This window comes from Dioscorea cayenensis, chromosome 13 (assembly GCF_009730915.1).
Source record: "Dioscorea cayenensis subsp. rotundata cultivar TDr96_F1 chromosome 13, TDr96_F1_v2_PseudoChromosome.rev07_lg8_w22 25.fasta, whole genome shotgun sequence".
NCBI classification, from domain to species: Eukaryota; Viridiplantae; Streptophyta; class Magnoliopsida; order Dioscoreales; family Dioscoreaceae; genus Dioscorea; species Dioscorea cayenensis.
The window spans coordinates 2,652,365-2,678,069 of NC_052483.1; the positions used below are offsets into that span (position 1 = coordinate 2,652,365).

At 32.1% G+C, this 25,705-nt stretch overlaps 4 protein-coding genes across 4 annotated transcripts; all 4 read right to left on the reverse strand.

Annotated features, from left to right (window-relative positions):
- Positions 1-7,690: 7,690 nt before the first annotated feature.
- LOC120274486 (galactomannan galactosyltransferase 1-like) lies at positions 7,691-9,211 on the reverse strand. The gene has a single exon (XM_039281029.1). It carries the CDS (start codon positions 9,003-9,005, stop codon positions 7,776-7,778), a length of 1,230 nt encoding a protein of 409 aa, XP_039136963.1. The 5' UTR covers positions 9,006-9,211; the 3' UTR covers positions 7,691-7,775.
- A 3,147-nt stretch (positions 9,212-12,358) lies between these two features.
- LOC120274944 lies at positions 12,359-13,456 on the reverse strand. Its single transcript, XM_039281482.1, has one exon. The coding sequence runs from the start codon at positions 13,454-13,456 to the stop codon at positions 12,359-12,361; it is 1,098 nt and encodes a 365-aa protein (XP_039137416.1).
- A 3,453-nt stretch (positions 13,457-16,909) lies between these two features.
- Positions 16,910-18,492, reverse strand: LOC120274836 (galactomannan galactosyltransferase 1-like). The gene is given in 2 exon segments (XM_039281374.1): positions 16,910-17,740; positions 17,743-18,492. Coding segments are annotated over 2 exon segments (1,404 nt in total). The 5' UTR covers positions 18,442-18,492; the 3' UTR covers positions 16,910-17,035.
- Positions 18,493-21,743: 3,251 nt separating this feature from the next.
- On the reverse strand, positions 21,744-25,063 carry LOC120274544 (protein VACUOLELESS1-like). The gene is made up of 8 exons (XM_039281085.1): positions 24,765-25,063; positions 24,633-24,690; positions 23,399-23,440; positions 23,224-23,301; positions 22,825-22,954; positions 22,628-22,730; positions 22,290-22,387; positions 21,744-22,054 (listed from the first exon to the last, which is right to left on the reverse strand). Exons 5-8 carry the CDS (start codon positions 22,846-22,848, stop codon positions 21,890-21,892), a joined length of 390 nt encoding a protein of 129 aa, XP_039137019.1. The 5' UTR covers positions 22,849-22,954; positions 23,224-23,301; positions 23,399-23,440; positions 24,633-24,690; positions 24,765-25,063; the 3' UTR covers positions 21,744-21,889.
- Between the last annotated feature and the right edge of the window lie 642 nt (positions 25,064-25,705).

Genomic DNA, 25,705 nt, shown 5'->3' on the forward strand with positions numbered 1-25,705 from the left:
TTCTCTATCTCTCAAAAGCATGCATTGATGGACATGACTTGATAAGATGGCTAACTGTGTTTAACCATATGCTATGTGATATGGCATCATGCTACCAAGCAAAGGAACAAATCTTAGCCACCCTAGCTAATAAATCATTTCTAGAGATATCTCTTTTAAATCTTGGTATTTTGGTTGCATCATCTTCATTATAAATGTATCAACAGAGAGTGTGTGCCTTCTCTAATAACATCTCTATATTTGAAATTTAAAAATTATCACTATTTAATCATTTATATACAATACTTAATAATAGTTAATAATATCTTATAATATTTAATAGTATATGATACAGTAAATTTTATATATTATTTTTATAAATAACACTGTTAGATTATAATTTAACATAAAATTAACGTTTTTAGATTTTTAAAAAATAACTAAATATGTACCTAAAAAATTTATTATACATATAGATTTCTAAACAAAATTATTGTCCATACTTCACAAACTCCTCTAGAGTTGCCAAAGAATTCATATATAAACATAAAATCAAAATAAAATAGGAAAAATGGCAAAATAGGATGGAGCAAAACAGTGAAAAAAATCAACAACAAATTTAAAATTATAGATTTTGAGAGTAAATCATAATTTAGAGAACAAACTCCAAAGTTTTTTCATAAGAATAAATAATAATATAAAAATACCTAATAAATCCCATATAAAGGGTTTTAATATATAGTTTATGTTTAAGTTAAATTAAATTACTAAACAATCGTTATTGAGGGAACAACCAAGTCTAATTGACTAGAATGGCTAAAATAAAAAAATGCATCTTAAAAAACTAATCATATAGTAATCTACATTTAAATATAGATCAATTAGTCAATTGACTAATGTAGCCAACTTAAACCAAACTTCTTAACTGTACCACATCAAAATATATATATGACTTGTATAGCACATATATTATCAAATGATTTGATAAACATCACATGATAATGTCTTGATATCTCAACTCCTTGATTTAGATTTTATGGTCATGTAATGCATATTTTATAATTGGTCTACTATATATGTATTGTTTATGCAAGGATTTCTTTTCTATTTCTTGTTTCTTAGTTCCAAGTGTATAGAAAATTGATAACAATGAATCATTATTGATGCATTATTAATATAGACAAGATAAAACCACAATGAGTAAATGCACACATGGGATAAATGTGACCTAAACAAACAAAAGAAGTAGGTTGTGAATTGATTTAATCTCATATCATTTTAATGTTCACAAAGAGAGTGGTCATGATAATTGAAATAACAATAAAAATTTAATATTTTATCAATAATATATATATATATATATATTTGTGATGGTAAACAGTGCTAGAACAGGGAAATATAGAAGGGTGGAAAAGAAACAAGCCATATCCAACATGCAGAGATTTTGTGGGCTCCTTTTGATCTTAATCAACTTTTGATTTGGACTCACTTGCATTGGATGCATGGCCAACTATTACCACTCAGTGTCAATTGCAAATAATAATAATACTCTTTACCAAAAGGTTTTTGATGGTTCCAATTGCATGCAAGGTAAATGCATGTTCAATTCCATTTGTATGTATTTCACATGCACAGTTTCCTTTTCATTTTTAACTCATGCCTTTTGTTTTTATGGCAATTTGTACTTTTTCTTGGTCTCTCTGTTATATCACTCTATATTTTTATTTCTATTTTTATTTTTTAAAATTAAAAACATTCATTTTAATATAAAGAGCACAATAAGAGAAAAGTAAGTAATAGTAACACCCTCACCTCTTTCAATTCCTTAGAAGTACTTCATATTTATCAAATATCCAAAATATCATTAAATTTTTAAAATTTTATTTTTAAATTAAAATTAAATTAAAATTATAAAATTGCCCCATTTTACCCCTTTGTCGGTGCACTTGTGCCTAAATTTGAGAAAAGAGATCTCAACTCTTTTGTGTCATTGGTGTTAGAGCTATTTTTAATATTCTATTAAAATAAAAAAGCACGGAAATAAAAATAAAAAAACTAAAAAAACTAAAAAACTAAAATGTGAAAAAAAAGTCAAAAAGATTATACTATTATAATGAGTACATAAACTGAGTTTTTATTAATTTTTCAAAAGAATATTATAAGGATTAAAATCATCTGATATTTAAATTTTTATAATTCAGATGCTAATTTTAGTTTTGATTTAGTTTTATGATAACGGATGTTTGTATAGAATAAAGTTATAGAATTGAATCTTTGTAGCATTGTTTAATTGGTGTACATAATTTGCATATGATTATTTAACTTTTCTCAAATAAGATTAATTATTGAGATACTTAAATCAGTGAAAACAATTTCACTCAAATAATATTATTTTTAAAAAATACAATTATATTATTTGTACATATTCAAATTACTTTATCAAAATTTTCAAAATTTGTAACTAAAATGGCTACTAATTACTCTCTTTTTTATTAAAAATGTTTATGTTAACTGATTCACACAGAGTAAGAAAAGTACTTGGGATTAAAAAATTTATAAATATTTAGCATACATTTTTCCTTTTACTCATTATTCTTTCCATTCATTAAAGTTGTGCATTTAGAGAGATAATGATGGAGAATAATGCATATTAACAAATTTTTAAGGTTATATTTAAAAATTAACCCTTAAATTAGATATATGAATAAATAATTTGAGACATAAAATTTTTTTAGATATATAAAAAAATAGTTTAAGATTCAATTAATACACGGAGCATCCCTCTTAATGTTTTTTATAACTATATATTTTAATATATTTTAACTAGCTTGGCAGGAAATAAATTTGCATATATACATGAAGACATATGTGGCCCATAATCATGAACTTGGACTAACTGTATCTTAACTTGGACAAGCCCAAATGGATCCGTTTAAATGGAAATAATGGAACATTGACACTTCGACTCAGAACGTCTTGATCCGTCACACGAGACCAATTGTTAAACCTTTAATTTTTTTTTATTATTATCTTTCCAAGTCAAACGTTTTTATCTAGTTTAAATCAAAGATGCAGCATATATATATATATATATATATAATTCTAGGGACATCCCCACAATAGCCGTTAGATCACTCATCTAACGACTGTTGTTTCATTACTAATCCCGGAGATAGGGTTAATCAGGTTTATATTTATAATAAAATAACCGTTTGATGATGATCTAATGATTGTTGTGAGATATCATCTACTGATTGTTGTGGGATGTCCCTAAATTTTTACTGTACCCTAGATTACTTAAGTTTACAAGGGTATAGTAGTAATCTATCGATGTAAAGAATTGTCGGCATATAAAAATTTACTATTTTATTTGTTATCTTTCAATTATATGAATATCAATGACAGTGCAACCAATGAACCAACCATGTGACATGATCATGAATTTTGTTTTCTACTTTGATTTCATGGCATACATTTTTTTGGAACCCATTAACTTATTAGAAAATAACCAGTAGATTTTACATAAATGAAATTCGTGAGATTAATGCGAAATGATTTTCTTTAAAAATAAAAAATTAATTGAAAGATAAAATAGGGGAATTAGGTTTTGGTAGATGTAATTACTACTATACCCTCATAAATATTATGTTTATTTATATATTTTCATGAGTAAAAATTAATTTGTAAATTTTATAAAAATATGGATTGATGTCAAGATGAATGTATAGTGAATACAGTAAAAAATAATTTTCTTTTCATAAAGGTTTTTTTTATGATTTTTTATTTGCGATGTGTATAAATAAATAAAAATGATCATAATATTTTGTTTGATGGTCCAATTCAATGTGAAAATGGTAACATGCATCTCATGTGATTTCTTCATAAATATTATTAAATTCAAAAGGTACATTTCTAGCCAATGTCACAACTTGAAATAAATCTCTATTCAAGCCTAGAAAAATAGAATATAATTATTTTAATTTATAGCTTGAACAAAATGCAAATACCTTGTGAACCCAATGTAAGTCAACGAGAATTCATTTATACATCTAACTTTTAATCTTGCAAATAAGATTTATTAAATAAAAATAAATATCATCACACATTATTAACTTAGACTGAAGTAATAAGATTATTTGATAATATTATTTACTTCAAACTTGAATTTTTATCAATATTGTTAATTTCAATCTATTGAAATATCAGATTTCCCCTTCAAGAGTTAGTAATATCTCTATAAACCTCCAATTAAGGAAGAGCAAAGACAAATAAGAGATACAATGGGTTTAGGTCTTGTAATATATCATTGTAGTCCCTTCAAAGTCAAATATTATCTTTTTCTTTCTTTTTTATTATTTTTTCTTATAGAAGGGATAAAACATAATTTTATTAACCTAAGAGAAAAAAAATTAGGGCTCGTTTGGCTGCAAAATAAAAAAATATGGTATAATTTTATTATGTAGGAAGTGCAAGTGATTATTACAGAAATTATAGCATATTCTATTTCTACAGAATAAGTGTTTGATTACCAAAATAAAAAAAAGTTACGGAGATCGACCGGTTGGCAATTAGACTACCGGTGGACCTGTGGCCGGTCGTCGGAGGTCGGCCGGAGCACCGGTGGATCGCCGGTGTGTCACCGGAGTCCAGCCGGGCGGACCACCAATGGATCGCCGGCGTGTCACCGGAGGTCGGTGGACTGGTAAATGGACCGGTGACCAGTTGCCGAAAACCTGCAGGACCACCGGTGGATGGCCGGCGTGTCACCGAAAGCCGGTGGACCGATGATTGCATCGTCGATGGACCGATGATTGGACCGTCGATGGACCGACCGGTCACCGGAGGCTGGTTAGACCGTCGGCCGGACCAGTGGCCGGTCGTCGGAGGTTGGCCGAGGTACCGGTGGACTTGTGGCTGGTTACTGGATCAAAAGAGAGAGAGAGAGAGAGAGACTTTTTACAATAAAAAAAAATATTCCACCAAGAGTGGAATATTTTTTTATGCCATAATGTCTATATTATGCCATAATTTTATACTCTAAAATAAGTATCCAAACAACTAATATGGCATAATTCTTAAAAAATTTTAAAAAATTATGGTATATTATACAGATTATGCCATAATTCTGGCCTATCCAAATAGGCCTATAGTAAAAGCACCATACAAAGAAGATTTATGAACAAGGGAATAAAAAAAGAGTTAGACAGAGGTAAAAAAATATTTAAAAAAAGCAAAGACACAAATGAACAAGTACTTGCACGCAACCCTAAGAACTCAAGGCTTTGCTTTATGATGTCAAATGAACTCTCAAACTTTAGCATTTTCGTTTTATGAATTATAGAAATTCACATAAAAAAAGAGTAATGCTGTATAGAACGAAACAATCACATGAACAAGCCATATAACTGATGTGGCTGGTGACGTGTCAAATTATTATTATTTTTAAATTAAAAACAAATTTGAGAAAACCATCACCACGAATCTCTCTCTCCAATGTCGGCAGCGTTCTACGTTTCCCGAAATACCCCTCCAGCTTTCCTGAACCACACTCCGTCCTTCCCAGAATACCTCTAAAATCCATTCCCAGAACGCCCCTCTCCATCGTCTCCGCCCTCCCTCAACACCAAAACCCCATCCCTAGCTCCCCCGCTATTCCCCACCGCTTCTCCCCTGATTTGCCACGCAAGGGTGCCGATATTCTCATCGAAGACCTCAAGCTCACTGGTGTCACCAATGTCTTCGCCTACCCCGGTGGTGCCTCCATGGAGATCCACCAAGGCCTCACCTGCTCCCCAATAATTCGAAACCATCTTCTACGGCAAGAGCAAGGCGAATCCTTCGCCGCTGGGGGCTACGGCAGGGCCACCGCCTGCCCCAGCGTCTGCATCGCCACATCCGGCCTTGGCGCGACCAACCTCGTCTCCGCCCTGGTTGACGGCCTTCTCGACTCCGTCCCCGCCGTCCCTGTCACCGATCTTAGAAGAGAAGCTAGAGCACAGGTCAGTGGTGCGCAAGAGAGAGGAGCGGCAGCCAGGAGTGGGGGAGGGAAGCGGCTACCGGGAGCGGGGGAGGGAAGCGGCGGCCAGGACTGGGAGAGAGCCCCACAAGAGATAGAGAGAGTGTGATAGAGAGAGAGAGAGAGATTCGTGGTGTGGTTTTGTTTACTTTCTCAATTTTTTTTTTAATTTTAAAAAAAAAATAATTTGACACGTCACCAGCCACATCAGTTGTGTGACTGGTTCGTGTGATTGCTTCACTCTATATAGCATTACTGTAAAAAAAAAACAAGCAGTTAACTTTAAGATCCCTAAATGTCAATTTTGGAGTTATGTAGTCTCCTAAGATTAAATATCTCTCCAACGTGATTCCATATTCTCTCTGCGCGAGGTATGGAAAGGAAGATAGACTGGTAGTTCAAGCATTGAGTGACAGGGAATGCAGGTGATAATTAGAAGTTTGATGGATCTCTTGGTGGCAAGGTTGTCAAATGTGAGGACCTTGTTATTCCAAACTAGTCAATTAAAAATGTTGATTTTTTGGGAGTTGTCAAAGATGCATATTAAGCTTATGGCCTTGCTTGGATTGACTTCTTAAAAAAAATGCTTTCTTTCATTTTAATAGTTGTGCTTCTGAAAAAAAAAAATGCTTATGCAGGGTAAGTTAAGCACTTTTTAATTTTGTGTTTGGATTAGTTTTTTTGTAGAAGTAGAAGCTGTAAAAATAAGCTAAAAAATAATTTTTTTTTCAGAAACTGGTCATGACTAGTTTCTGAAAAAAAACTGTTTTCAGTTTTTTTTTTTACAACTTCTGCTTTTGCAGAAAAGCCAATACGAATAATTTTTTTTTTTAATTCAGAAATATTTACTTATAAAAAAAACACTTATGGATTTTTCAAAAACTAATCCAAACATGCACTATATCGAAGTTTTAAAGAGCATGATCCTACATTGATAAGGTGGGGAGGTACGAAGAGCTTCAGAAGATCTCGTGTCATAAATCTGTTGGTGCCCATCAATGGACCCCATGGCTAAACCAAAATAAAATGGATACACAATCCCTGAAGATAAGAGACACACAAATTCTAGACATAATTGGCATCCCTATCCTTAAAATGCAGATCCTAATAACAATTTTTTTTTCTAAACAATTTCACATTTATTTATTTATTTATTTTTAAATTAATAAACTATCCATTAGGATCTCAATAATGTGTATATTATCATTATGCATAAGAGTCGGGTTATCATTATTCAAAAATAAAATTATTTCACAATTTAAAGGGTTTTTTCAAAATCATTTTCTAGGCTAAAACAAGAAAATCTCACTTTATATATTTCACTAATTTATCCCACTATATTAAAACCCCACCCCATCATTAATTACTTCCTCTATAAACGCCTTCTTCTCTAATCTAAACCCTTAATTAAAAACATTAATTACCATCCTTAACCCTAAACAATCTCCATCCAAAATACTTAACAAAATTTACATGCAGATAAACACCATATAACAATAAAAAGTACAATTATTTCAACCGTTCATCCTCTTAATTTCCCTCAAAAAGAAGATATATATATATATATATATATATAGAAGTTAACCAAATAAAACATCAAAAAACAAAAAGACAAAAAAAAAGAAGAAAGAAAGAAAGATCGAAAGAGAAAGAAAGAGTAAAGAAAGAAAAAAACACTAACAACACACAGTCCACTTTTTTTTTTTTCCTAAACTTTTATTTCCTATTTTTTTTAACTCAACCATGTAAACTATCCAAGATCACCACCACCGCCACCACTCTACCCGGTGGCCGGAAACCCAAACGGCAACGGCCGGACGACGGCAGCGGAAGCAGACTCATTCCCAACAACCTTCTCATGTCTAAACCCATAATTCCTGAGCACTTGATCATCAGCAAAGTTCAAAGCTCTCATCATCCCTTCCCAACAATTCTCCCCAGAATACATCTTATTATGATCACCACTGCATGGTTGACACCCTGTGAAATGAGTTATAAAAGGTCTTCTCCAACCCTCCTTCCCAAACCTCATCTTCATCTCCTGCAAATACTTCTCTCTCACCGCCGCATTCTCCATCACCGCCACCTTCTCCGCCTTCCTCTCCTGCAACTCCGGTGACCTCTTCTCAATCTCCAAATACTTCTCCTCAATCTTATTCAACTTGCCAACAATCTCCAGCCAGTAACCCTCAAAGTAAAACTCATTCTCCAAGTAAATCTTATCACCCCACTTCTGTTTCTCATGCAAGAGAAGATAAACTAGGGCAGACTGATCATCAGACTCGTCGAAAAGCTTGTCGGAAAGGTCAGCTTTGAGGGTTTTACCCCAGGATTCATAGTGTGGAGTTTGAGGACCCATAGAAGCCCAGACGTCCATGAAGTCAAGAGACCATTGACAATTGCGGATGAGGAAAACGCCGGCGTTGAGACTGACCCAACTGCGTTTCTCGTAGACGAGATGAGGCCAGCCATGGACGACGAGGTTGTGGTTTTGGTATTTGTGGAGAGGGAGAGAGAAGTCCATGTCGGTGATGGCGGCGTCGGAGTCGACCCACCAGAGCCAGTCGGCTTCCGGGTGGGCGAGCATGGCGGAGCGGAGGAGAGGGAGCTTGGCCCAGAACTTGGGCATGAGAGGGTGGAAGAGAGCGGTGTTGTAGAAGAGATCGATGTTGTGAAGACGGCAGTAGTCGGCTTTGTTTTTGTAGAATTTTAGGAGGAGGTGGTCGCCGATGGGGTTCCGGCAAGGGGTGGGTTGTGAGCCGGTGAGCATGAGAAGAGGTTTGGAAAGAGAGGGGTTGGAGAGAAGCCATGTTTTCCGGTGAGTGTCCCAGTTTGTGATTTTGGAGTTGGAATTAGATGAAGTGGTTGTGGTGGTGGTGGTGGTGGGGAAGGTGGTGGGGGAGGTGGGATTGGGGAGGAGGAAGGAGTACATGGACCAGAAGAGGAAGACAGCGAGGGCGGTGCCGCCGGCGAAGATGAGAGAGTTGGAGAAGAGGGAAGAGGCAGCCATGGATGTTGTGAATGAAGAGAAGATGAAGTTTGTATTGGGAATTTGAGATGAGGAGTTAAAAAGCGTCGGTGATTGTGTAAGAGGGTGTGGGACCCACTTTTCTGAATAGTAAAAGAGTGGGGCTTGTTATTGGGTAGATTTAAGAGGTGTGGGGTCCAGATATGTTTGGACACGTGGCGAGATGTGCGGAGAAAATGGAAAGCTGTTGCTGTCAACTTTTCTCTTCATGGTTGAATAACTTGCTTTACATGTGTTTTTGTGTACTGTTTATGTATTTTACTTTTACCACTTTACAATTTTTTTAAAATAAAATATATACTGATCACAAATTTATATTTTGATTTTTGGGATTTTTTTAAAGGTAAAATTATGAACCAACCTATATTTGGATCATGGTAAAATAAAAAATAAGGTATTTGAAGTAAAATTAGGGGGGGTTCTAAACAAAAATATTTTTATTAAATTTAAAAAATTACATGCATACTCTATGAAAAAATTTTAGTTTTGGGTTCGAATTTAAATAGTTTTTTTGAAAAATAATAAAATAATATAAATTATTAAATAATTTTTTTTAATTTTAAAAATAATATTATATATAAAATTAATATAAAATATAATTTATAACTTCAAGACTATTTTAATAATATTAATATAAAATTTTACCTTTCATTATCTACAAGACTACAAGGTTTGATAACCTCTATTTATTTTACTTTTAATTTAAATAAGATATTATTTTACCTTATGTTATCTTACTTTACAAAACACGATATCAAAAAAATGTGTCATTAGTAATTTTTTTAGAATAATATATCAAAAATAATTAAATATAATATAATTATTTGTTTTGCCATTTTAAATAAAAATATGGGCGGCTTTGTATATAGTTTTTTTTTTATTATGTTTTAATTGTGATTTAATAATTAAATTATATTTAAAAAAACACAATAGTTGTTAAACATGGCTTAGATCTTAATTGGGACTAAAATCATCATCGGCCGGATTAACCAAGAAATTATACTTAATAAATTAAAAAAAAAAAAAGAGAAAACCAAGCAATAACTCAATATAAATGAAAACATAACATTATAAAATACTACGAGAACATGGATTTTGTGATTTTGTCATAAATATTTATAAATTTAACAAGGGTTATGTCCATGGTTACTGTCTTAAACTTTGAAAGAAATTGCATCATAATTAATGAACACCCATGTGATTCATAAGATTTCATTTATGCGCTTCATGTTAATCATGCTCATCACCGAAGTGAATTTTTTAAATAAATATGAATAACATCCAATATTATTGATGCAAATGAAAGCATGTTATTAAAAAGTTCTGAGTTTGGTTTGCGCAATGGGAAAAAAGGAAAGGGTATTGTAATAGTTATAAGAATGAAAGAATGAGAAAGGAAATAATAACTATATCCGGATGAAAGGATAATTTATTTTAAGAATAAAAAAGGATGGGTGATTAATTATTTTTTTATGTCATTAATATTTTATAGATTTTATAATTCATTTTAATTATTATAATTATTTTAAGAATAAAAAAGGATGGGTGATTATTTATTTTTTATGTCATTAATATTTTATATATTTTATAATTCATTTTAATTATTATAATTTAATAAATAACTAAATCCTTTTATTTATAAAATCATTATTTTATTTAATTATTATAATTAATTAATTATTAAATAAATTTCTTTCTTTATAGAATATTTCAAATATCACTTTTTAATTATTATAATTAAAATTTAATCAAGTATTTCATTTAAATCATTATTAATTTAATTATTATAATTAACTATTTAGCTTAAATAATTTTATTATTTATAAAATATTATGAGCATCATTATTGATATAATTATTATAATTAACTATTTAACTTAAATAATTGTATTATTTATAAAATATTATGAGTATCATTATTTATTTTAATTACTATAATTAAATATTTTACTTTTATCATTATTCAATTTAATTATTATATTTAACTATTTAAATTATCACTTTCACATTAATAAGATTATACTCCCTTTGTGTCTGGGTTAACCATTTCACAAAGAGTGAGAAAATTGGTTAGAATTAAACCATTTCAAAAAAAAAAAAGTAAAAAAGGAGTTAAAAGTTTTATAAACATTTAACTTATTTTTTTTTAATTTCGTCCATTTTTTCTTTTCATCCATTGAGGTTGTGCTAAAATGACAGTAATGAATAACAATGAATTTAAATATATTAATAAAGTTAAATTTAGAAATTAATTCTTGAAATAGATATGTGGACATTTACAATAGGATGTAGGGAGCAAATTTTTATTTTTTTAATGTGAGACTGAAAGATCAACTCTTTCTTATAATATTGGTTGAGGTAAATGGCTTATCTATTTTATAAAATTTTTTTTGACATTGTAGACAGAGCAGATTAAATACATACATTTTTATTATTATGCATGTATCATATATTGGGAGAATCAAGCTTTCAACTTTTTATATTGATGATATATATATATATATATATATATATATATATATATATATATATAATCTTTTATTAAAAATAGAAACTCTGACAAATCATCCATTCATTTCAATTTTGCATGTTTTCAAAACATGGTAACTGGTAAGTAACATAAGCCTTCACTCACCATTGGTTACAAAACATTGAAAATGTTGAAAATTGAGACTTTTTTTTTTCTAAGTCCAAACATAAATTCCAAAGTATAGCTTAAATCATGGCCCCAATCATGCACAATTTCCAAAGTCCAAATGAAAAGCACCAAGTCATCCTCTGTCATTTTATTCCATTCCTTCCTATTACTATTTAATGTTTTGTCAAATATAATATTAATCCACTAATCCTAAAATTATGGACCCAATAACTATTGTACTAATAATATGTTTGAAAGGCTCCATTTTTGCAAGATTCATTGGAAAAATTACATCTTTATTTTTTTTTTTCTAAGTGGCTTCACATTTAATTATTTTAAAATTAGTAAACTATAAGAAATAATCACAATAATTGGTATAAAGAGTGACATACATAAGCTTTTAATCCTCAATTTTTTTTTTGAATAAAGTGGATAAACCACTGATTTATTAGGAAAACAAAGCACCAAACAACAAACAGACAACAAAAAGAAACAGTCAGAAAAACAGAACGAAAACAACGATAAAAAGGACGCTACACCAGCGGTGTGACAGTCCACAACAAACGACAAAAGGAAAAGAAAACGGAAGCATCAAACACCAACTGAAACCCCCAGCCTAAAACTGAGAAGACGAAGTATACCAAGAGGCAACAAAGGTCAACTCAGTCAGACTAAGAAGGTTCACTCCTGAAGATGGGCTAGATCGAGTTGCTGGCGAGGTCCGCTGATCTGGCGCTCAGGAAGTCGAGAGAACGCTTGACGGATTGTATGGAATCACTGGAAACATGCAGAGTAGGATCCCTAGCTGCAGAACACCAATCAATAAGCATATGAGAAGTTTTAAACAAGATTGCAGTAGTGGAAAGAAAGGCAAGATTGAATATTCTATTATTCCTTTCCAACCAAATATTCCAGAAAATTGCTCTGGTAAGGAGATCCCAGAAGGTGCGCCTATGCGCTTCCAGGGAAGGAATCCAAGTTATCCAAACTTGATCAAGCGAAATTGGAGTTGTAAGTAAATGTAGATTGTTCACATAGAACGCCCAGATACGGGAAGCAAATTCACAGTGAATCAGAAGATGGTCAACAGTTTCAGAATTGTTGTAGCACAAGACACATGTATCTGTTGCATTCTGAAAGTTACAGCCAATCTTAGCAAGGTTGGACATAGATGGAATTTTGTTATCATTAGCAAGCCAACAGAAAAGTGTGACCTTGCTGGGACAATCCACTTTCCAGAATAAGGGATAAAGTGGTGTGCGCAAACCACCATCAACAAGGAACTTATAGAAGGAGCGAACCGAGAAGGAACAATTTCTTTCTAAGGTCCAAATGTACAAATCCTCCTGGGAAGAGGAGCACTCTGGAATAGACTGAATAATGGGAAAGAGATCTTCCATAGTAGTTTCGTGGAAAAAAGAAGCGAGAATGGAAGAATTCTGGTAAAAATGTCTGGTGGTGGTCCAGGGTGTCAGGCAATTGTTAAAAAGATCAGGCCAAATATCTTTAGGAGCTCGGCCGCCTAGCCAGTTATCAAACCAGAAGAAGGTAGAGGCCCCATTGAGTATTTTTTTTGAAGTACAGGCTCTGAAAGCAGGAAGTAATGGGGTGATGCCAGCCCAAAAAAAGGATTTGTTCCTTGGCGGGGAATGAAAGAGTGGCCCAGGAGGACCTCCACTAAGGTAATTGAAGTGAATGATTTTGGACCAGCAATGCCCAGCGAAAATTTTCCACCACCATTTGGCGAGAAGGGCATTATTAAAGAAGCGAAGATTAAGAATACCCCAACCACCCATGCTGCGAGGGCGACAGATTCTATCCCAAGCAACCAGACGAAGACCTTTGGAATCAAGGTCCGGACCTTTCCAGAGAAAATCTCTACGGATTTTAATCCTCAATCAAACAAAAAAAATTAATACTATTTATGATGAAATATTTGTATTTTTTATATTTTAAACATGTTAAAATTTTATTGCTAAAAACACAGCATATCAAAGATTTCTTGATTTATTAATACTAAGTCATTTTAAACAGGGCATTGTCGCTTATTTATTAAAAAAAAAAAAAAACACGCTCTAAATTACAATGGTACAAAATGTCTTTTGATAATAAAGCAAAATATTAAGAAATCATTATTATACATTGGGATAAAGAATGAAGACTATAACGGGAGGGAGTAGAGACTTAAAGTCATATATTGGTTTTTATTATAAATAAAATTTTTTATATTTTCAAGTACCAAATTAGATTAGGCTTTCTAGTATCTATTTTTAGTTCTCTTGTTTCTTAATTTTTTGAATTTTATTTAATACTTTTTCATTCCAAAATATCACTTAAAAAATCATATGCGTTTGGTGTTTTCTCATAAGAATTTTTAATGAAATTTAATTGCTAGAAAAGTAATTGATGGAAAAACCAAGGTTGTCAGACCCGGACCGGCCCGGCCGGTTCAACCGGAAAAACCGGGAACCGGCCATGTGACCGGCCCGGGTATACCCCATTGACCCGGGTATTAAAAAACCCGGTGTTAACCCGGTGACCCGGCCAGGTCAATCGGGTCACAATGTTTAATTTTTTTTACATTATTTAATAATTTATTATTATTTTCTCATTAAAAATCACAAAATCGTGTATATTTATTAATATTAATTTATAATTTATAATCAATAAATAGAATTACAATATATATATATATATTACAAAAATTAACATTTAAAAATAAAATATATTAATGTGTTATGTAAATACTTTCTAAAAATTTAATTTATTAAGAAAATAAAACAATAAATGAGTGTAATTTTATTATAAAAATATAAAATTAAAATATTCTAATTAAATAAAAAATATAAGAAAATCTAAAACAAAATAAAAACTCAATTGAGATATAAGAATTAGTGAATTAAATTTCTTATTTATTTTAACAAAATCAACCAATAAACAAATAAATAAATAAATAAATAACATCGAGAGAAGTTCGATAATTATATATTAATATATTAAATTTGTAAATATTTAAAAATGTAAAAATAAATGACATAATTAGAAAACTCTACTGTATATAAGGTTATTTATCAATTTAAATATTAAATTTGAGTAGGTTTTTATAATATAATTATGGGTTTAATATTATATTTGCTTATTATTAATTATTATAATATTTTTATATTTAATTATTGACCCCGGTTCAATCCCGGTTCGACCCGGTCGAACCCATTGACCCCTGACCCCTGACCCCTAGGCTTAGCCGGGTCATTGTCCGGGCCAGGTCTGACAACCTTGGGAAAAACGATCACAAGAAAAGTAATTTTTTTTTTGTTTCTATGCATTAGAAAATCGGATTAACTTGGTGGGAAAGTAATATTTTAGTGTTTGGTGTAAAAAAACATTCTTAGAAATCTTTTGTTATAATGACAAAAATACCTTTACATTGTTCCATCTATCAACAACTTGTCAAATATTTTTAATATTAAGATGATAATCAATTAATCTTTCATACACATTAATAATTTTAATATCGTTTATATAATAAACATGTTTTTATTTAGCATGGACATTTTCTCATCCTTCAAACTCGTAAGAGGGTTTCTGCTGTATCACAGTAACTTAGTACAATAAAACCAAATTTCTAAGTTACTCTCCTACAATATTAGCTACAGTAGCACGTTAATGTGCCGGGTTTAAACTACAATGATTGGGCTAAGAGAGAAAATACTACTTATTACATGATTTCTCTTTCCCAAATCGGGTGATCTCCCAACTTTGGTGTTCAACTTCTCAGGAACAACTGATCAATCAAGAGGAGCCCGAATTGAAGATCTTGTTTTTTTTTTTCTCTCAATCCAGCTAGTTTGTTCAAAAATCTGGTGGCTTTCTTCCCAATATCCATTAGATCTAGCCATTTCTAGTCATCAATTAATTTGTTTCGGCGCTGATTAGCTACAATTTTTTTCCTCTTTTCCCATCTAGGGTTTGCTTACCTTTTTTCCCCACTTTACTATCAATTTTGTTAATATTTTCTTTTTTCTTTTTTAGGTTTTCTTTTCTTCCATTAATAATCTTTAAATTTGGCAATTATTTTCCATTTTATTTTGACATTTCACTTTTTTTTTAATTTTTAAAATTTACCTTTTGATTATTGTTTTGTAAGCTTTAATAAGTTCTGGTGTTTATGAGTAATGTCATCTATAATGTTTGTTAGTTGTTATGTAAAGATGTTTATTGCAGTAATATAAAGATTTTGTTGTTGTGTGTTGTTGAGTGTGCATTATCTCTGTCATATTAACTTATTTTTCCATCTCATCTCATGATTTTCATCTTGTGAAGTTATATATATATATACACACACATCAAGAAAATCTGTGTGAAAAAAATCAAATGCATTTAATATCTTGATAAATTAATAATAATAATAAATCGTGAAATTTATAATTTTATAAAGTTTCATTTTATTTTTTGATTTCCATATTTTTAGGTTGAAGTTATCGAATTAATTAATCTATTAAAGTATAAATATAGTAATTACAAAAATTAAAAATATTTCATTAAATAAATTATTTTTTTCTATCCAATATTAAAACAATGAAATTTAATGAAATTTTTTATCAATAAAATCTAATGTATTTTTTGTGATGAATAAAAAGTTAAAAACTAATCAACATCCTTGTGGGAGTAACCTCTGCATGTGTTTCCATATCTTCTAAATCCATCACAACAACAAGCACATGTTTATTAAATCCGTATTTAAGAATCCTCCTAAACAAATACAAGATTTTGAAATCCAGCATTTCAAATACAGTTTTAACCAAACATTAGATTTGACTCTCATGTACTTTCAAATTTAGAGATTTACAAATACACTGCAATTATAAATCCACTGTATTTTTAACTACATCAAATCAAGCGTCTCCAAAAATTCAATTTGAGTTAAAGTTCCAACAATAAAATATATAAATAATTTTATTAATTAATATACTAATAAATTTATCTCAGTTGGAATTATATCATATATGCAAATGATATATCATGTATGCGTGGATATTCTTCCCTCATTTATCCCACAATATTAAACCCTTAACTCACCATTAACTTCTTTATTAACAACTACCTCTCCAGTGTCACTTTTAAGGAAGATCTAATTAAAAACATTAATTATCATTTTAAATTTTAAAACAAAAGATTCATCTGCCACATTTATTTAATAATTTAATATTAATAACAAAATTAAGAAAAACAAAACATTCAAAAGCAAAGAGATGAAAGAAAAAGCAAAGAAACAAACACAAAACCACAGTTCATTAGTCCTACTGAACTTTTATTTTCCACTTTAAACTCAAACCATTTTTAAATTATCACAAATGGTGCACCACAAAACCACCCTATCCAGTGACCGGAAATCCAAATGGCAGTGGTCGGACGGTGGCGGCGGTGGCAGACTCATTCCCAACAACCTTCTCATGCTTAAACCCATAGTTTTTGAGGACTTGATCATCAGCAAAGTGAAGGGCTCTGAGCATCCCTTCCCAACAATTCTCCCCAGAATACATCTTGTTATGATCTCCACTACATGGCTGACACCCTGTGAAATGAGTTATAAAAGGCCTTCTCCAACCCTCCCTCCCAAACCTCATCTTCATCTCTCTCAGATACCTTTCCCTCACAGCAGCATTGGCATCCACCGCCACCTTCTCTGCCTTCCTCTTCCTTAGCTCCGGTGACCTCATCTCAATCTCCAAATACTTGTCCTCAATCTTGTTAAACTTGCCAACAATCTCCAGCCAGTAACCCTCAAAGTAAAACTCATTCTCCAAGTAAATCTTATCACCCCACTTGCGTTTCTCATGCAAGAGAAGGTAAACAAGGGCAGATTGATCATCGGAGTCACTGAAGAGCTTGTCAGAGAACTCAGCTTTGAGGGTTTTGCCCCAGGATTCATAGTTTGGAGTTTGAGGACCCATGGAAGCCCAGGCGTCCATGAAGTCAAGAGACCACTGGCAGTTGCGGATGAGGAAAACGCCGGCGTTGAGGCTGACCCAACTGCGTTTCTCGTAGACGAGATGAGGCCAGCCGTGGACAATAAGGTTAAGTTGTGGTTTTGGTACTTGTGGAGAGGGAGGGAGAAGTCCATGTCGGTGATGGCGGCATCGGAGTCGACCCACCAGAACCACTCGGCTTCCGGATGGGCAATCATGGCGGCGCGAATGAGGGGAATCTTGGCCCAATAAGTGACCATGAGAGGGTGGAGGAGGACGGTGTTGTAGAAGAGATCGATGTTGTGGAGACGACAGTAGTCGGCTTTATTTTTGTAGAATTTGAGGAGGAGGTGGTCTCCGACGGGGTTCCGACAAGGGGAGGATTGGGAGCCGGTGAGCATGAAGAGGGGTTTGGAGAGGGTGGGGTTGGAGAGGAGCCATTCTTTCCTTTGAGTGTCCCAGTTTGTGATTTTGGAGGTGATTGTGTAGGAGATTGATGGGTTGTCATAAAAGGAAGGTCCAATGATTGTCTGAGTGCTTGTAGAGTTGTTCTTGGTTTTGGTGGTGGTGGTGGTGGTGGTATGAGGGATGGTGGTGGTGGAAATAGGGAAGGCGTTAGGGTTGGGGTTGGGGATGAGGAAGCAGTAGATGGTCCAGAATAGGATGAATGCAAAGATGATACTGATTGTGAAAAGGAAGGGGTCATACCAGTTTAAGCGTCCTTTCTTAGAGGAGAAGGAAGAGGAGGAGGAGGCCATGGATGTTTGGAATGGACAATATGATGATGAAGAAGGAGTTGCAGGGATGATCATGTTGTTTGTGAAGAGAGGAGAGGGTTTTGTGTGCTTTGGGGGAGAGCTTGGGGGAAGTGACACTTGGGGAGAGCTTTGGACTTTACAGATAGATGATGTGTCATGGTGTGGTTTTGGGCATGCATGGGGGTGAGTTTAAGGGATTGGTCACCACTAAATTTTATTATTTCCTGAAAAATAAAATTGATGAATTTAGTGGATGAGTTTTTAGGTTAATGGAATTGATTGTGTGTTTAGTGTTTTGAAAATCAAATTGATTAATTTTTGTATGAATGAGTTTTAGAGTGTTTATTCGGTTAATTGCATCTACCCATGTAAAAAGAGCAAGTGGAGTTATATCAAATTCAAAATTATAATTTTAGAAAGAAATAGTTACCGGAGTTTATCTAATTGAAAAACATAACTAAGTTTTATTATTTATAAATATTAAAATAAATATTTATATGTATGAGATCAAGAGTGTTTTCACCCGATTGAATTTATAGAATTTAATTATTATATATATATATATATCAAAATTGTTTTGTTTCTATGCCGGTGAATTCAGGGGAACGCTTACAGACTAAATTTTATTATTTTCAAATATGAAAGTGACAGGTGTTATATGAGCCCCTTTTGAATAGTACTTATGAGTCCATCAAACCGACTAAATTTATTATTTTAAAAATGTAGAACTGGCACGTGTTATGCCAGTCGGCATTGAATAATAGTTATTGCTTTATCAAACAGACTAAAATTGTTTTTTCTTGGAATACAAAAGTTACAGGTGCCGTTCAATGAAGTCTTGGGGAATCAAACTGATTAATTTTTTTTATTTAATTAGAAATATTAAACCATTCGAGTTTATTTTTATGAGATTAGGAGAATATTCAATCAAAATAAATCCGGTGAAGTTAATTATCTTAATAACATTAAAAACAATCTGCTTTGTGCTCATCAGTTTAGGAAAGTGATAATTAATTTTATTTATTTATTTTTATAACTGACTTTTTTTTTTAATGGTTAATATATATATTGACATATAAACAACAAATGCCCCTCATTTAAAGAAAGTCAGGGATATGCACAAACATAGAGTTAATACCTCAATACACCTGTGTCATTACCTTGAACGGGTTTTGAGGTTCAATCTTGAGTCCTCCCTAAAACAAATACCCTAGTCAAAGAATCTGGTGCTAATAGGCCAAGAAACTATTGATTATGTTAATATATTCATCATATGTACTAAAATTTATTATTTTAAAATATAAGAGTTATAAGTTTTTATGGCAATTTTATATAAGTAATTTTTTCTTTTACTAAATGAGTGGGTAAAATATTAGCTCTCTCTTACAATATTAGTTAAGATGAATGATTTGTCCACTTTATCATATATATATATATATATATATATACACACATATTCGGAATTCTAGTTGAATCAATTATACTCAATAAATTTTATTATTTTTAAGATATAAAGCTATAGATGTCACATGGGTGAGTTTGGGTGGAATCAAATTGAGCCCAAGTTTTTCATTAAAAGATAATGATACATTATTCTCTCTTAATTTGTGCATATTTTATATAAAAAAAAAACATAAGAGAGAGATATCTTTAAATTATATACAGGCATAAACAACAAATTATTTTAATTTCAATAAATTTAGACTTAATTTTTTTTAGATAAATATGGATAACCTAGGATTCAAACCCTTGATCTTTGGGGTGGGAAGAAAAATAAAGCAACCAACTATCATATGAAGGGGCGGTTTAAACTTAATTTTCCTTTACTTTGTTGGTGTAAATCATTTCCATATAAGTTAATAAAAAAATTATAAATTTCTTGCTAATCAAATATCATGAAAGTAGCTTTTGGTACTTTCCCATAAAAATATTACAAAGAGGGTGGATGATTCTTTAGAGTTAAAATTATGGAAAAGTAAGATTACAATGTTATGTAAACAAAAATGTTAATTAAAATCTATGGAGAGCTACATTCTAGTGTTTATTAAATAAACACTTTATTGGAAATATTTTATTAATTTTTTAATACACCAGTTAACTAGTTAATTAGTTAATATATGAAAAATTAATATTTAACTATGCTATATGAAGTGATATTTAACTCTCCCTCAATCCCAAAAATGAAACATCTATTGAATCATAGTTGAAACATCTATTGAATCATAGTTGGTATTTCTCATTAACTTTTGATTTTGTAGATTTCATATTGTGTTGCATTAATTTAAATCTTTATCGAGTAGTTAGTCAATGTGTGATGTGGATTAGATTGCATGACCTTTTAATAACTGAAATTACTCACTTAGAATTCTAAACAATCAAGTAAATTTAGTATTTGAAATTTTCAAGAGACGTTTGATTACAAGATTTTAAATATACAATACAAATAATTCTTTTTAATAATGAGGTTAAAAAATCAACAGAGAAGTTTACATCTTGTGGTCAATTAAGATTGGAATGATGATATCCTGATATGAGAGTACCAATAGCGAGTCTCTGTAATTGGCCACCAACAAATTTTCCTAAAATAAAAAAGAAAAAAAAGAGATAAATAGAAGGAAAAAAGCACTGGCATTTTAAATAATATCTATTTTAACAACTTTTTTTTTTTCATGTGGAATGAGAGGAAAAGTAGATTTCTGCCCCTAACTTATGGAAAGTGATTCCATCATGCTAAAGAAAATAATAATATGGAAGCCAATTTTCTTTACCAGGAAAACATCTGAGACTGGATAATGATTCCATCTAATTAAATTTCATGGAAAGGTCTCCCTCCCCATCATACTTATAACCTATCTGTCATTTCCGGACGTTCGTAGAACGTCCGCAGATGAGCACAGTGTTTATTACTGTGCTACAGTGAGGTATAATCAATGGTTAACTGGGTTGATTACACTACAAGAAAAATCCCAAATCGGCACGGTGATATCGGCACGGAAATGAGTTTAAAAACCGTGCCAAATTAATTTTAGCACCGTATTTGGCACCAAAAATTAACTATGCCTATAGAATGGTCACAAATAAATTTTAGCACTCGTTTTTATACCGCACAAATTTTGCAGTACTGTTTTTGGCACCTTTTTTTTTACTATTGTGCCAAATATTACCATTGATATTTGGCACGGACTTTGGTTCCATATTTGGCATAGCTTTTAGCACGGTTTTATAGTGCTCAAAGATTCGATACTGTTTTTTAAGACGATTTTATATATTATATTTTTTTCACAATAATTGGCACAGCTTTTTGGGATTGTCACTGCTTTTTAAGACGCTTTTTATTTATTTTTATAAAAAAATAATTTTTATTTAAATTTTCTTGAATTACACCCATCAGAGAACACAACTGATGGTAAAATCTTCAAGCTGTTTGAACATGCAAGCAATACTCATGATGGGTTGTCAGCGTGAATTATACCAATATATTTTTTGGACGCACAAATGGTCACTAGTAGACTCCTTGGAATGATAATCTGTCTCTGAGACTATCAAAGATTGATGTTGCACCAGCATTCTGTCCTAGAGTTAGCTTCAAACGACCAAAAAATTCACTGTCTTTAGCCTGGGATGCAGCATCAGCAGCTTCCTTTGCCATGCCAATTCGTGCATATGCCTGCTCATATTGCAGACCAAGATATCATATGTCAGAATTTTGAGAATTCAAAACCTGTTTGCCTAAAATAATAATAATCTAGTGGACTCTATTCCGTGATAACTATCACATAACCAAGCCGAGGCTCATTTTTAGGATCATTTCTCGTTTTAGCTTGATGAATTCGGTAGGCCAAATAAATTGACCTTCATGATGTGAATTTGAATTGAAGAAGGGTGGGTTTGGTTTGAAGTACCTCTGATCTTTCCCTAGGTTCTGTAAGCTTTGGAATGTACTTCAGAGCCTCAGCTTTCGCATCAGCACCAATGCATGCTTCAACAAAGGGTTTATAACCTGTATAAAACGGAAACAATTGGCAAATAAGCAAATGTTGATTCTATTATATTTGTGATTGGTAGCCAAAGTGAATTTCAAGGGAGGTTGAAGATGGGTGCAAACAAATACCCTTCAAGAGCTTAAAGTACATATTTGGTCTCTGTCTTTCTCAAAGTTTTTAGTTTTATTTTGCAAAGAATCATTTGGTGACATTAAAAACATGCTTGCCAATAAATATTACATAATTAAGCAACTTACCACCAGGTGGTCTCTTCTCTTTGGAAAATTTTTCCAGCGCAGCCCAGTCTCCTCGGGTAGAGAGTGCCAATGCTTTAAGCCAGTACCACCTCTTCTCTGGCACCTGCAGCAGCAAATATTGGCTATGACATGGGAAAATGGAAAGGAAAACAGAGACATGTTATCAATGTGATGAGTCTTAAAACATTGCTACCTACCTTAAATTCAGTTCTGACTTTCATTGCAGCTCGATGATTTCCCGTGCTAATACAAGTGCGAATTGTATCACTGATGCTCGAATCAATGAATATTGCTTGTTTTGTTGAAACCTCTAACTCATGTTGGATTCTGTAAGAATGCCAAATTAAATGAGAGTTTGCTTTTCTAGTAGAACATAGGAAAACAACATGAAGATGCCCTTATACGGGCATTAGATCATCAAAGAATGTTATTTCACACTTCTAACGGTAATTTATCATTCATGGAGAGGTTCCAGGCTTCAAGTTTCTTCCTATATAGCATACAGGAGAGCCAAGAAAGACAACAAGGCCATAAATTTCATTTCACTCCATGAAATCCGTTATACATGTACAGTGTCAGCTTTTGTTTCACTTTACCTCAACAACTTTGCATGCTCTTCAGCAGCCTTTGATTCAAATATGTGTTCTTTGGTTTCAGCAAAGAGATGAACTCATCTGCATTCAACCCCAAAACAGATCATTTCTTGGTCAAAATCTAGATCACCAAAAGTGCACAGAACCATCAGAGGACAATAATAGAGCAAGTATTTACCTCACCACAACCAGAAGTCACCAAAGATGAAATGGTGGGCACCTAATAGAACCAATAAAATTTGTCAAAATGATACTCAAGAAAACTAGCAGCCTTGTACAGAAAGACATTTGTTCCCTCATCTTATTCCTTCCTGGGCATGCCCCAGGAAACACCAAAAATGATTTTAATCAAACAGAGAACTTTGAAAACAAAGCCAATCATCAAAACAATCTAACTATATGGTGAACACAGAAAATGGATTGCAAACTGAAATGCAGCAACAGTTCTTCAAAATTAATACAAGGATTATAAAGGAGAAAAGTTGAGGTACCTAAAAAAAAATTATCAGTAACCATATCAAATATCACTTTCTTCAAGTTCCATTAACTGTAGCCCAAGCAGTGCAATGGACGAAAAAATTGGCTAAGGGAGAAAAAATCATCTAAGCAATGCTCCAAATCATGAAGGATTGATCGAAATCCATCATTGAAAACAAAGTTTCTATCTCTAAGTGAAATGTATGGGATAAAAAAAGAAAAATAATAATAAGAACAAGACACCAATTTGAACGTCTTATATAAACAAGACAAGAATTTGGACAGCCAAAGACCCACAATAGACACCTTATTAATTCCTAGTAGACTTATATTTAACAGAGATAAGACATTTGCAAGCATGCTGTGCAGTCACCCACTGCCTCCATTTAGCACGGTTAATTTGGGTTTGAAAGCAATCATTATTTTTAAATAATGATTTTAAAAATTGTTTAAAATCAATTATCTTTGGTCACTCTCCTATTCATATGGAAGCACTCTTTCCTGATAATTTTACAAACCTATTCAATGTGGTTTATGAGAACAACATGCCATTATAAATAAGTAAACAAGTCTATCTTGACAAGTAGTGCATAATAATTAAACATTGTTATGTGTCTCAATAGCCAATAAATTGTGCTATTCTTTTTCAAACTAGTAAATAGCTTAGAAAATAAACAAGATTGACTTTAAGATCTAACAGTCAAGTAAACAAACACCATATCATTGGTTAAATTAATTTCCATATTACTAGGCATGACAGTGAATTCCATTAAGCATTAAAAGATTAAAAAAAAACATGTTCAATGGGTTAATTATAGTAATATGATCTGATCATGCAGATTCAAACTAATACAACCAATTAAAAAAATCATAAACTCATAAAAATCACTAAGGAGATCAAATACCATGAAATTACATCATTTGTCAGGGATTACCTTGTAGAGAATGTGCAATTTCTCCCACTTCTCTTGAACCAATTTATATTGTAGAATTCTGTGAACAAATTAACAAATAATGATATGAGCAATCAGAAAAACCAATAGAAACAAAACTTGGAGGGGGAATACCTTAGTGACTGAGAGGCCGATCAACCAGAAAAGGACACTCGGAGATACAAGCAAAGATTAAATCCTTCGGTGCTGCTCGGATGCTTTCTCTCTCGCTCGCCAAATGGAGAGAGATTCGAGGCTTCGAAGAAGAGAGAAGCGAATAGCGAGATCCAAAAAAAAAAACAGAAAGGAGGCAATGCCTTCTCTCTCGAAGAAGAGGAAGCTTTAATGAGGGTTGGGGATTAGGGTTGGTGAGCAAGATAGTTGGGGCCGGGGTCGGGAGCTTGAGGAGCAGCATCCATGGAGAAGAAGAAGAGAGATTAGGGTTAAGGATTTACAGGAGAGAGAAGGAGAAGAAAAGAAACTGAAAAAGAAAAAGCAACGTTTTCTTTTCACTTTTCACCAACGTTTTATATTATATTAAAAACAGGAATATATAGAGTGAGTGTTTGAAAGTAAGTCAACACCAAACATTGTCATTCCCAAAATATGATTATATATATATATATATACTTTTTGATGTAAATAGGGAACATAACCAATTCAAATGTTTTTAATGCAAGTAAATAGGGTTCGCAATAGTTCACTGGACACTAGGTACTAGGTCCTCTTGTTGATAATTTCCCATCCATCTCTTGAGTTTTGACTCTTTCTATATCATGCAAAATATGCATGTATTTTTTTCCCACAAAATTGAAAATTATATTAATATATTTATGTTTTTGGCACCGTATTTGGAACGGTTTTAATATATTAATATATTTATAATTTTGGCACTGTATTTGTCATAGTTTTAATAATTTACTATATTTATATTTTTGGCACCGAATTTGACACGGTAATATTATATTAATATATTTATGTTTTTGGCACCGTTTTTGGAACGGTTTTACTATATTAATATATTTATAATTTTGGCACCGAATTTGGGACGGTTTTAATATATTAATATATTTATA